The sequence below is a fragment of the Grampus griseus genome (genome assembly GCF_964374135.1).
Source record: "Grampus griseus genome assembly, chromosome: 3".
Taxonomy (NCBI): Eukaryota; Metazoa; Chordata; class Mammalia; order Artiodactyla; family Delphinidae; genus Grampus; species Grampus griseus.
In genome coordinates this window covers 76625457-76639911 of record NC_139019.1, presented here as the reverse complement: position 1 = coordinate 76639911, position 14455 = coordinate 76625457, and the positions used below count along the sequence as shown (strand labels likewise).

Below are 14455 nucleotides of genomic sequence, written 5' to 3'. Positions count from 1 at the left end.
TTAACCACTGCGCCACCAGTGAAGCCCGGCTTTCAATTTTAAAGGCCCCTCAGCACACACCCCTCACTGAAGCTCATTACACTAAAGTGACTCTCCAGTGAAAGCTTGCTAAGCTCTCCAGCTACTGCGCCACCGCACCAAGGCAATGCCAGATGGGACGCATGTGGCCCAGGGCTCACAGGTGGAGAAGCAGTTCTTACCACTCCCACCACCTTAGGAAACCACGAACCCATAGTGAGCCCTCAGTTCAGTCTAGATCAGATCAACAGACCATCACCAAGCACCCACCATGTGCCAATCACCATGTTTGGTACAAAGATGAGAAACATGGAGCTACCCTGCTTTGGAGCAGCCAAGCTTTTAGTTTGGTGGAAGACACCACAGCCAGTGTAAGTGACAAAACTGTGGCTTTCCAGAAAGTAACACCATAAGCCAGACCACTCTGCTCTGCCCAAGGGTCTTCACCCGGCAGCCCCTAAATCTCATACTTCTCAGGGACATATATTCTTCTCCAAAATATTTACAATTACTGTTCTTCATCCTCTTGAAATCCACGCAAAACATCTTCTGGCTCAGAAAAAGAAGAAAAAAGTTCTACGTAAACCCAGTGACCTTCTCCAAAGCCAATAATCCCTCAGGATCCATACGCAATGCCTGACAGTGCCAGTTCTGAGCTCGCTCCTTGGCACTGTCACCCACACAGGCGCACCTCCCCCAGGAGGGCGCAGGGAGAAGCCACAGGAGCTCTCTTCCCAGGTCCTCACACCTATGAGCAGGCAGCCTCCCCTCTCAGCCCCTTCCCCTTCCTCTCTGCCTCTTTGCCTTTAGGTCACCTGCCCTCAAGGTTACAGTGTCCATCTCTGGGGGATAACCAGTTTCCATAACTAAAGCATGCTGGATATATTTGTACACAGTAATTAAAAAGGAATTCAGGGCTTCCCTGGTGGCGCAGTGGTTGAGAGTCCGCCTGCCAAGGCAGGGGACACGGGTTCGTGCCCCGGTCCAGGAGGATCCCACATGCCGCGGAGCGGCTGGGCCCGTGAGCCATGGCCGCTGAGCCTGCGCGTCCGGAGCCTGTGCTTCGCAACGGGAAAGGCCACAACAGTGAGAGGCCCAAGTACCGCAAAAAAAAAAAAAAAAAAAAAGGAATTCAAACAGGCAATGTTATTTGACTTGCAACTTTAGCCTTAAAATCTTAAATAGGGAACCATGAAAAAAAGAAAAAGAAAATTAGAAGTATGGCTTAAACAAACTAGATAACCTATCACTTGGATTAAGCAGAGGGATTTAAGATTGGCAAGAAAATACGTAGTAGATAGTAGCAGATGGGAACGAAGCTTGATGGGTAACCTTAAAATTTTAACAGAAATTTTCCGTTGATAATGTAGTTACAACAGAGTTACAAAACCAGCAACAAAACACTCAGTACCTTAAAGCATTTTCAAAGCCCATTTCAAGCTTCGAATTTAGTTTGAAAAAACATTATAACTCCAAGAAAACATCCATTTCTGCTTCTCACCTTTTCAAACTACTGTTTTGGTGTTACAAATTGTTCTATTTGAAACTGTAATACAATACCTCAGTATAGTCACATTTTTAAACATTGTATATAAACTGTATAAATGTATAAGCACTGTATAAAACATGCTGAATGAAAATAATGCAATGATTATTTATGCAACAGCAACAGGATAGAGCTGAAGAATTACTGGGGGGAAAAGGACATCAATTTTCAAGCTAAGAGATAAACATGTCCTTTCAAAATGTCAAGGCCTAAAGTAACTTTCCTTTGGAGTATTTAATTGTTGTTATTGTTTTTTAAGAATTTTTTTTAAGGAAAAGAGTTTTAAGAGTGAAACAAAATTTAAAAGCCCAAGTTTCTAGTAACTTTGCACAGATTATCAAAGATCTTTGTTTTTATCATATACTAAAATAAAACACTTCATTTGTCATACCTTCTTCACACTACTTGCCAAGTTTCAAAAATGAAACTTTTAGAATCATTTTTTGTTTTATTCTGAAAACAGGAAACCTGCCTAGCTCAAGAGAGATTTAGAATATGTACTAAGTAAACAAGACAGAATATAACTCTGTACAAGTATTTTTCACAAGGCACAGATTCAAATGTCAAAAGGAAACACATCTTTCTACATCAGATCCAAAAGTTTACCATGACTAGTTTTAGAGCTGCTTTTTTAAAAAGTATTTAATGGAAAAAGATACAAACTCAAACAATAAATTGTGGGTGGTACTTTTATATATATACATACATGTACACATATATTTGTGTACATATACATATATATATATTTGTATATGTATATATTTGATGACTATTTATTTCAGAGATAGTAAATAGGTTTTATATCCCATGTCAACTCCAGCCAGTTGTCAGTGATGCCTGGAACATTTCTTAAAAAGGATTTGCTGCAGCCCTCGGTTCAGAACACAAAAAAAGCAGTGATCCACCAGTGTTGGATGCCACTGTAGGAGAAGAGTCGTGGAGTCTGCCCATCAGGCCTCTAAACACACCTTTATATGCACCATCTCATCTCCATGACCACTCACCACTCTCCCAGGTAGAAACTAGTATCCCCATTTTATAGGTGAGGAAACAGAGGAACAGCAATGTAAAGTAACACAACAAAACCTATTATATATAGTATTATATATAAATAATTATATATTATATATATATTATATATATATAAACCTATTATATATAGGAAATATGCATCCAAGCAAGACCCTGACCTGGTCTGTTACTATCATCTCATCAAGCTTAACACTAAAAAGGACCTTTTAGACTCTACATGGTTCACTTTCTCCACTACAACTGAGAAGACTCAAGGCCAGACATATTAAGGACTTGCCCAAGGACACACACTGGTTGGAATGCAAAGCCAAGGCTAGAGCTAGGGCTCCAGACCCTCCTCCAGAGCAGACAACACTGCTGCTTCTACACACTGGAAGCTGCCCTCCCCACACTCCTCAGAGCGCAGTTTGCCTCTCCTCCAGCTTCTGGCAGAGAAGCTGTTGCTGGACCCTGCTTCCACCCATTCCTGCTTCACTCTGCTCCTGATTCCCTTGGAGGCCTTGGTTGTTGAGCTGAGGAGGCTACAAAGGGCACTAGAGCAGCTGCCGTTCAGCATCAGCACAGGCATTACAAGGACCCTTGCAGATCCAGCGTCTGCAAAGGTGGGGTGTGAGCAGGTGCCTGCAAAGGGTCGGTAGGTGGAATCATGGAAGAAAAGCAAAAGACTATGAGAAAGGATTCTCCACATCCCTGCTGTTTCTTTTCTCTTAATACAACATATATTTTCATGCATTAAATATTCCCCATGAAAATCTTTTCAGTAGGTTACATTAACAATGTTTGGTGTCAGTGCTTCCTATGCAAATTATAAGCAAATTTAGTCCCTTGTTAGCTTTCTTTTTTCCAAATCATTTTTTATATAATTTCAAGGTCACTCACTGTCCCATTCTCAGTGGCCCACGCTAACATTGCAGCTACTAACAGTAGGTTAGCCAAAGGCACCTTGGAAAGTTTCCAATTCACTGTTTGTCTTGGCAAGTGACCAGAGTTACAAGTAAAACGATCTTTCTGGGGAAAATTTTTGAAAAGTAAATTACTGTTAGCTGCCATACATTTCTACCATAAAATTAAATTATATCTTCCTTTTGGTAATAGCCCACCTGAAGTGCTACCTAAGTCATCTGAAACAACTCCTTCTAGCCTTCTTGCATAACTGAAGGTATTTCACAATTCATTTTTAATACTATGCTTTCAATCTACTAAAGTGACCAAAAGTATCCAAGCAAATAATCAATAATGGGCATTAACACAGTTCATGTTTATTAAAATTAGGTAGCATTACTTTCCTACAGAGATAAAAAGCAGCTCTCCGTTGCTCTGGTGATAATTCTGAGTGCCATAAGGAGAAAATGTAGCAATATCTAAGGATGCCTGATGTAAGCCAGGCATGACGCTCAACCAGAGTAGTTCCTTTTGCTCAATTAAGAGAGCTGAAAAAATAAACTACAGGTAATATAATGTTAAGGGGGCTGGTTTCAGATGATTCAAAAACTAGGACCTTAAAGAAACACACAAACAACAATATACAAGGGGGTGATATTACAGATCACCCCATCCCTTGCTGGTGCCTAAAAGTTAATGAAACATTGGGTAAGGAAATAAAAAGAAAGAAAAAATATATCCATTTCTTTTCTTATTTTAATAAAATATCTCATTTCCCTAGAAAATTTTTGGAGAAATTCAAGCCATGTTAATCTACATCCTACAATAGAGGACAGTCATTCCTTCACCCAAAATATTCGAAGCTGAAATAGAAAGTTAGGTAAGAAAACAAGAAATAAAAATGAATAATGAACTTTGTAAAAATTGAACTATACCTTGTATTTCGAAGACAACATCAGCAAGCATTGGTTTATTAAGGAAAAACTTGAGGGAAGTGTTATAAAACCATAGAGGTTTTCTGGCTTGATAGGTTTTGCAGTTCCTCAGGCAATTAAACTATAAGGAAAAGTAAAAATACAAGGGGAAATGTTATACAATATGCTTTGGTAATTTGCCTAGAGAATTTGGAAAACTGTGCTAAATGTCTAAAGAAGTAATGATTATCTACTCTATGGCATCTCTGATCACAGCTTTCACGGAAACTTACCCTCAAGAACTACATCTGCTATCTGTCAATGAGCAACACTGCCCTATGCGGCACTCACGGCGGTGAAGGAATTGGCTAAGTGAAAACTCGACTCTACAGCTGAGAAGCTGTGGGGTCCTGAACCCCCACGGGCTTTTGTTAGCTGGGAAACAGACAACAGTAGTGCAATCTCATATGAACACCCAGTAAAATATGTTTGCATATACAACCTGCTTGTTTATTCACTAATTAAGAAAATATATACACAAAACTTAATTTGTAATTAAGAAAACATATGTTTCACCTATCACACCATGTCCCACTGCTCACTAGATCCAACATTAAAACACCTGAGAGTGATGGATTAATTCGTCTCCGTCTTAATCTGCAAACTTATAATCCTAAATATCTTTCCTGCCCACAGTCGTCATTGCTGGAATCTTGATTATCAAAGGTTGCCTGCATCTATAACCTGGAGCTCTAAAGAACCTGTCCCATGACCACACCTATCTGTCCTCTCACAACTGCTAACTGGCAGGCTCCCCGAACACCATGTCTGACCTTGGGGTTTCCAGCCTTCCTCTGCTCCCCACTCAGGATTTGGTGCTTTGTTTATCCTTTCTGTGATCCTTCAGACAATCCTTTCTGCCAACCCCCGAAACTGAGGGCCAGCTGCTCTTCCCTCACCCATCACCCATGTCCCTGGCTGACGCTCAGAACCTCAGCCTGGGTCAGACTCTGACCCTCTGCTTGGCTAGGTAGGGAATTCAGAAAGCTTTATCCCTAAGAAATAACCAAGCATACAACTTTAGCAATAAGAATAAACGGCACCTACTCCCCACTCTGGGTTAATCTACTATGGTGGGAAGTTAAAATGTCTGGAGAGAAGGAAAAAATGTTATCCTTCCTCCCAAAGAAGAACATACACTCCAGAATGACATCCATGAGCTAAACAGACGACCAAAACAGGATCATACAAATCCTGCTCTTATAGTCTCAGGTCCTACACACAATATACTTTAATACACATTGAAGGAACTCGTGGAGAGGGTTTGGGTGACTGCCACACATAAAGGAGAGGAACAGTGAAAAAGCGTCACCAGAACCTGAGGGCTAGCAGGGGCTTTAGAAATCAGCCAGTTTATCCCTCATTTTATAAAAAGCCCTGAGAAGACTTACTCAAAGCCACAGGTTATTTGTGGCAGACTCACAGGTTAAATGTTTACTTCCTGATTCCCAATACTCAATGAAGGAGAGAGTCCCTTACCCCAAGAAAGCCCAGGAAGAAACCACAGAAGAACTCTTCTGTCCTCCTCTGCAAAGGAGGGAATTTAGTTCAATTTCATGGAATAATATAGTCCCCAGCTTTCCCTTCCCCCAGAAGAATTTGTTTTATTCTTGGTACCCAAAGGAATGACTGTGTTCAGAATCCAACCCAAGGAAAGGCTCAGGTTTAGAACAAAAGGCAACACTTCCATCCTAACCATTTATATAAAGCTTATGAATTTGTACATCATGAGTATGTGTAGATTTATTTCAGGTATGGATATATACAGATTCTGAATCTGTATAACAGATTTCCTTGTCACCTATGCCTTGAATTTTTTTTTTTTTTTTTTTTTGGCTGCATCACGTGGCTTGTTGGATCTCAGTTCCCCGACCAGGGATTGAACCCAGGCCATGGCAGTGAAAGCCCAAACCCTAACCACTGGGCCACCAGGGAACTCTCACCTACGTCTTGAATTTGAAAAAAAATGGGAGGGCAGAAGTCTGCAGAGAATACAGATGTACATTTTCACTGGTCCATGAACAAGTTAATCTAGGGAACTTATGAAAAGCAGAATGCAAGTTTATGTGCATGTTTCTACAAAAGAATTATTTAGTTGAATTAAATTGTAAGAGAGCTACCACCCAGCCATACACCTGTACAACTGGACAGCTTCTGTGTACCTACTTCAATGTGTTAGTAAAACAAGAAAAGAAAGGTCTTGCCCTTTAATTCCATGTTACTTTGTTTAAAAAAAAAAAAAGAGAGATCATTTTCTCAATTAAAAAATAGTTGGGAGTCTTTATAAAAGTTGATGCAGTTTTAAAATATTACCTTAAATTGTTAATAAACTTAGGTTGTAGAATTGACAGTCATCTGTATAAAAATTAAAGAAATAATCTTTTTTTTACAGTTAATATAAACCTATATTCTGCTAAGCATTGTACACAACTTACCTTTTTTATCTACTGTAGCCAATTTGTTTATCACAGAATCTGAAATAAGAATACACTGGCTAAACTGTATAATGCAGTCATCTTAAAATTTAACAGACCTCCTTTTAAGGCCCTTATAGACTCTGCACAATCTCAGTTACTAGAGCTTTCATGTGTACAAGTTTATGACCATATACGAAGTCTACATTTTTATCTTTGAACCTAATGTATAATTTTAAATCTATACTAGGTGAGAAACAAATCCTTAACTGTCTACCTAGTCAAACAGATTTCTCAGAACTCTTGAAAAAGACACACACAGAAACTGGCTTGCCCCTGAAAGCTGTTTGGAGTGAAATCATGAGCGGTGAGAAGGCATCCCCCCACAGCAAGCTTAACTGTAACTGGACAAATTCAACAGCCCTTCATTCTTGACATAGATTGCATATTCCCAGAGCCCCAGGGGAATGTCTCAGAGAATGGAATTCACAAACCAACATTTTAAAGACATGACTCACACATATTTGAATTCTTACATGAATTAAAATCACAGATAGCAAGAAATCATGTTTATATTTAAAATATTTAAATGGAAAAAAATACACTTAAAGGAAAACTATATATTATTGACACTCCTCACGACTCAGTATATTCATCCATAGTATATCAGTTATAATTCAGAGAAAGTCAAAGTAATCTAACTTACAATAAACTAATTTACCTTTCCTGGTGTTTTTAAAATACATTTAACTTTCTCAATTACATTTGAAACATCCCCAGAATCTTTCAACTTCTTCCTGATATCTTCTTCCAATTCTTCCCACTGGAAGGCGCCTGTGAACAAATTAATATACATTGGATTTTCTGTTAGAGCAGGAATAAAAATAAATCTTTTATTAGGTATCAATGTTCCCTTTTTTTTAGTATTTTCTTTTAATTTTTATTTATAAAATATATATCCATGTAATTACACTAAAACATTTAAACAGCTCTCACATTAAAAAAAAAAAGTTTGGGGCTTCCCTGGTGGCGCAGTGGTTGAGAGTCCGCCTGCCGATGCAGGGGACACGGGTTCGTGCCCCGGTCCGGGAAGATCCCACATGCCGCGGAGCGGCTGGGCCCGTGAGCCATGGCCGCTGAGCCTGAGCGTCCGGAGCCTGTGCTCCGCAACGGGAGAGGCCACAGCAGTGAGAGGCCCACGTACCGCAAAAAAAAAAAAAAAAGTTTGCCTTCACCTAAATTATTTCTCAAAACCTGGAGTCCTTCTTCCTGAACAGCTTCTATCTCTTTATAGCAGGTGATCAGCTAGTGATAACAGCAGTGGCTAGTATATGAGTTCCCGTCACAAGTGGTCCAAACCCAAATTATTTACTTGCCCTGAGTAAGAGGTAGTTGTGGTCCTTTCTAAGGTTGAGTTAAATCATACTCATCATGGAGAGTAGTGACTGCCATCAGGCAAAGGCGCAGAATGTATTCAGAAGGTCTCATGCATTGTCAGGGTCAGAGTAGGATGTTCCATAGCCAAGTCTACAGAACCAACCTGAAGAAGGGAGCTCGATAATTTTCTGATGAGCTACACAACCATGACATTAGAAAAAATCACCCCACCTGGTCCCTTCCTCCCTTGTTTTCACCCCAACCCACTTTCAAGCCATCTCTTTCTAGGCTCACTTCAATTCTGTCAGCCCCTTTTCCTCCGTGTCTGACAAAACACAGGGTCAACAAAAGCTCCCCTTTTCCCCAAACACTCCTCTCACTTGGCCTACAGCAGCCTCCTACCCAGCCTCCCTGCTCCTGGGTGGCCTTTTCCCCATCAAATGTATCTTGTTATCAATGCTGATAAATTTCCAAAAGTGTATTTTGAGATTACCCCTATCCATCCCATGGCTTATAGAAAGTCCTAACTCCTAAAAATATAACTCAAAAAGGTGTAGACACAACTGGGAGACCCAGTTTCTAGTTTTATCTCTGCCAGTAATGACTGGTGTTAATTTAGGCAAGTCGCTTCACCTCTCTGGGTAACTCGAGATCCTTTCCTATCTACTCTCAATCTAGCTCTTCTGATGTTTCCCTTCATGTACCCAGAACTTTGCCAGATGCCTTCATGAATACTGGGGAGTGGAGAGGGCACAGAATAAACATTTATTGAACCAATGAGATCAGGCAATTGCAGTTAGGCTGTACCAAGGAGATCCAAAGCTCATCGGAAGAGTCAAATTGACAGTCCAGTTGCTCTCAGGCCTCATTACAGCTGAGCCCTGCAGTACTTAGCATGTTTGCCTAACTTCTCCTTACCTGCCCTTGACAAGAATGCTGACAGAAGCGAAGTGTAGTAGTTTTCCTCTTCCTCGACTAATAATTTTCAACTTAAAGTCACATACTCTTTTCACAATCTGATAAATTTTTGGCTCACCACTCCCGAAAATTTCCAATGCACATACAGACATTGCAGTCTGTATAAAAATGTTAGGAGTATAGGTGATTCACTTTGTTACAAAGCAGAAACTAACACACCATTGTAAAGCAATTATACTCCAAAAAAGATGTTAAAAAATAATAAAAAAGGTAATTAAAAATATTTTTTTAAAATGTTAGTAGAAGAACCCCTTAGAAGCCAAGGGACCCCAAATCAAGAAAATTCACTCTATGTCAGTGATTCTCACCTCTAGCTGTGCATTACATTTACCTGGAGATCTTTTATAAAATACCATTGGAGGAGGTTTTATCCCCAGACCAGTTAGGTTAGAATTTCTCAGGCTGAGGCCCAGACAACAATTTTAAAAGCCTCCCAGGTGATTCTAATGTGTATTGAGAGCTGACACCTATTGCTCTTCCTTTAGACATTTCATCCACTATCAAAACCCAGGGTCAGGGCTTCCCTGGTAGCGCAGTGGTTGAGAGTCCGCCTGCCGACGCAGGGGACGCGGGTTCATGCCCCGGTCCGGGAAAATCCTACATGCCGCGGAGCGGCTGGGCCCATGAGCCATGGCCACTGAGCCTGCGCGTCCGGAGCCTGTGCTCCGCAACGGGAGAGGCCACAACAGTGAGAGGCCCACGTACCGCAAAAAAAAAAAAAAACAAAAAAAAAACAGGGTCAGTGGCATGCAACAGTGTATGTATGTAGTTTTGACTGTCTACACTTATGCATGTTAAAGGACAGCACAGATATTGTTTCTTAAAAGTAAAATTATATTAACTAAAGAACATCTACACAATATATCTCCATTCAGAAGAGTATCTGAAAGAAAGTAAGCATCAAATCTAAATATATGGGATTAGTAGCAGGTAAATCTCTACAGTCCACCAATCTGTTTGAGAACAGACACAGAAAGATCCAATAACTGAAAAGGAAAGTAAGACTAGTTCATAAGGGCACTCTAATGATTGGGCTGTTTTCATAATTAGAAATGCTAATCAAACCATCTTTGACACTTAGGTCCTAATAAAGCAATAGTCAGACTAAGATTTTCTTTTCTTTTTTGTGTGTGTGTGTGGTAATAACATTTAACATGAGATCTATCCTCCTAACATCATTTTAAGTACACAATACATTATGTTAACAATAGGCATAATGTTGTATGTACAGCAGAGCTCTAGAACTTGTCTTGCATAACTGACTGTGATTTTCTTTAGTTAACTTCTCAGAGCACCTATTTACTTAGACCCTTAGAGAGCATGGTCTACCCGTGTGCATTCAGCTGTGTTTTCATGCAGTGCAGAAAAATTTCAGGAGCTGGAGAATACTATGCTCATTTCCACAGATTCATTTACTCTGGCAGCATTTCATTAAGTGATGTGAAATTCTAAGGGCCATCTGTGGCAGGAAGAGCTCAAAGCTAAATTCTTGAGGCTCTTACAAAGGCTTCAATTCCTCACCATCTGAGATCGCGTGATTCAGGAATTTGCCAGCATAAAGACTGGGTAGTATATTATAAGAATGTTACAATTGTACACCATTTAAGGATTACTCCTCAAGACCAGGAAACCACTGGCCTCACTTTTCAGATTATTCTTCCCTCAGTGTTAGTCATTAAGTACTCAGACATTATGCAGTGTTAGCAGTTTCCAAGAGGAAATTAACATATGCAAAACATACACACTTTCACTGTATCTGTTTGCTCAGAAATTTGAATAGGAAAATAAACAGCAGCCTTTATTATATGGGTAAAGTGTTAACCAGAGGATTAAACAGGCCCTTCCTAAATACAGGACCCAAACGTCCATGGTGACACAGTACCTCCAAAATTTCAAATTCCTAAAGGTTAAAAAAAAAGAAACATGTTATTTAAAAAGAATTAAGACAGGCTTTGTAATTTGGTTCATTTTTTTAAATATAAAGCAGGAGATAGGTTTAATAGGGTTTTCCAGCCCATGTTTTTGCTCAGGGCAAATATTCCCAAGCACGCCCTGTCATGGAGTTCTGCCTGTGTATCCCAGCCCAACTGACGTGAGTACAACTGGCTCCTGTCCTCCGCGGTTCCCTACATAACCCGCGGGCAGGCCTGGGCTGCTGTGAGGAAACCAGTGTGTAATTGGGTCTTAAGACTTGTGCTCTGTTCAAAAGTTTTTAAATGTTCAACAACAATAAGACAAACAAACAAACAAAACACACAAACCTGGCCTCTTTATTGAAGTCTCTAAGAAAATAAAAATTAGGTTTAATATTTTAGTTTGCTTTGATTAAAAAAAAATTTTTTTTTTTTTTAAAGTAACCTATTCAGGGCTTCCCTGGTGGCGCAGTGGTTGAGAGTCCGCCTGCCGATGCAGGGGACACAGGTTCGTGCCCTGGTCTGGGAGGATCCCACATGCCGCGGAGCGACTGCGCCCGTGAGCCATGGCTGCTGAGCCTGCGCGTCCGGAGCCTGTGCTCCGCAACGGGAGAGGCCACAACAGTGAGAGGCCCGCGTACCGCAAAAAAAATAAAAAAATAAAAAAAAAATAAATAAAGTAACCTATTCAGAAAGACTAAAAGGGTAAAATAAAACATCAATAAACGCTTAGACATTTGAGAATGGGAATCTGGTTGATTTTTCTTCTCTTAACAAATTTTCTGCATTTTTCAAAATCGTCTTTACTGTGCAAATATAGCTTTAATGTCTTTTAAACACAGCAAACAATATCATTTTTGCTTGAGTCTAAGGTTATACTTTGTAAATAATTAAAGAATAATTAACAGGTACCTGCTGAAGCATTTATTTTCCCGTTTCCTCAACCCACATCCGGGTCTCCCTGTAGCCCCAGGTCAATGGCCTGTGGCCCTGGTCATACCTGACACCACCTCTTGACTGGGTCACGTACAAGCAGAGTTCAAAGCAGAAACGTTAATAGCTCAGTATCAGACTACAAAGCCTGAGCTCTGAACTGGTCAAGGGCTTGTAGCTCAGCAACTCCTCCCTGCCATCATGCCCCTCTGCCCTCTAATCACTATTCCCAGGCTCACTTAGTTTCCACCCAACTGCTAAGCATTCACTTTCCCCAACTTCAGGCAGGGGCTACAAGAAGGCCCAGGGAGCCCCAGTTCCAGAGAGCTCCGCATCAGTCAGCCTTGCAGCTGACTCCATTCTGACCCTGTGCCCTGAGACTAATAACTGGGTTCCTCTCCTGGGCCTCTGGGCTGAATTCCAGGCCCTTATCCGCGGTGGCTGGTCCCAGTTCTTCCAAGAGCAGGTGCTGCAGCTACTTGTGATCCATGGTATCAGCACTGCCTGGAGACTGTTGGAAATGCAGAACCTCATGCCCCACCCCAGTCCCACTGAATCAGAACCTGTACATTAACAAGATCGCCAGGTGACTTGTATGCACTTTAAGGTTTGAAAAGCACCGGTCCAGATGATGGACAAGCCGCAAGACCAACCAACTACCTATTGTCAGAATGTTGGCCTTCCTAAGGCTGAGCTCCAGAATAACAGGGCCTTCTGACTGGACTCCTGTCTTCCCACCATCACCAGAGATGATCTTTCTAAAGCCCAGTCTGATCATGCATAAAATTCTAGATCAGCTTCTAAGGACAGCAGGAAGAGCTCCCACTGGCCTTGCCAGCCTCAGCTCCTTCCAGCCATCACCTCCCACTCTGTGCTCCAGCCATGGAAACTACCTGTGGTTCCCAGAAAACAGCACTCACCAAAAATTACATTTTCATTAATGCAAGTTTCTCAATATATTAATTTCTTTCAAAATGCATCAGAGTGAACACATGAAAAAGTTATAATGGACTCTGGGGAAGGGGATTGGGGGATGAGGATAACTTTTTCTTTTCTTTCCCTCTTTTTTCCATCTGCAAGTATTAATTTTACAATTTAAAAAAAATTACCCCCTAGGAGAAAGACAAGCTGGTTCTGTCACTGGAAAGACATCTAGCTATTTTATTGCTACCATATTAAAGAGGATAAAACTGACCTCAAAGTGTTTGTGTGCCTTTGAAAGTATTTAATGGATACTGTGGTAAACTTGCTAAATAATTTATAATTTCAACAGCAAACTCATTGAAAAGAAAAGCCAAACACTTCCTTCATGGTTCTCTGACATATCATTAAGGACTTTTTTTTCTTTAACATGTAAACATTTTGGTTTTTCAAAATTAGTCTTAAATTCTGAACTGTGAGATTCTAAGTTTAAACAAAAATCCATAGTACTAAATGAAGTCTCTAACTTATCTGGTTTATTCATATGATTCACTGCTACTAGAGTCTACTCACTAGTTCAACCAGCACTTACAGAGAAGCCTCCATGCTGAAGGCACTGTGCTGGTATGCTCTCTAGGAGTGGTTATTTATGCCTTTTCCAAGCCAATATTCACTGAACAATGGATTTAATACCTACCATCACATTCTACTCCAATATGTATATTTTTAATCCACTTAAATCTGCATGCTGCAACTGTATTTTTCACAACCATTAATTTTTATTTTAACTTTTAAAACTAAAAACAACCCAAATGAAAAAAAGGGAATTCTTAACATCAATCATTTCAACTGAAGGCTACCCAAATCTTTGATGCTAAATAATACTTTTTTCTTTATTTGCAAACTTTTATAAACTTGTCATCAATCTCCAATTCTGAAGTCTAAAAACAGATCATAAATGTTTCTCCCGACACATTGCAGAGAAGGATCTACTTCAACCTAATAATTCATCAGCACATGATTCCAAGTAGAAAAAGAAAATTAAAGAAGAGAGAAATCTGGGACTTCCCTGGTGGAGCCATGGTTAAGAATCCACCTGCCAATGCAGGGAACACAGGTTCAAGCCCTGATCCGGGAAGATCCCACATGCCACAGAGCAACTAAGCCCGTGCACCACAACTACTGAGCCTGTGCTCTGGAGCCCGTGAGCCACAACTACTGAGCCCACGTGCCACAACTACTGAAGCCTGCACGCCTAGAGCCCGTGCTCCGCGACAAGTGAAGCCCACGCACCGCAACGAAGAGTAGCCCCCGCTCACCGCAACTAGAGAAAGTCCGTGCGCAGCAACGAAGACCCAATGCAGCCATAAATAAATAAATAATATTTTTTTTAAAAGAGAGGGATTCCCTGGTGGCGCAGTGGTTGAGAGTCCGCCTGCCGATGCAGGGGATGCGGGTTCGTGCCCC

At 40.7% G+C, this 14455-nt stretch overlaps 1 protein-coding gene across 2 annotated transcripts in view; it reads right to left on the bottom strand.

Annotated features, from left to right (window-relative positions):
- RHOBTB3 (Rho related BTB domain containing 3) overlaps positions 1–14455 on the bottom strand; it is a 55931-nt gene that overhangs the window by 16585 nt on the left and 24891 nt on the right. For both annotated transcript variants that reach the window (XM_082649803.1, XM_082649804.1), the window contains exons 7-8: positions 7588–7700; positions 4414–4534 (exon numbers count right to left, since the gene is read on the bottom strand). In XM_082649803.1, coding sequence (XP_082505929.1) covers positions 4414–4534; positions 7588–7700 — 234 coding nt within the window. The remainder of the gene's footprint in view (positions 1–4413; positions 4535–7587; positions 7701–14455) is intronic.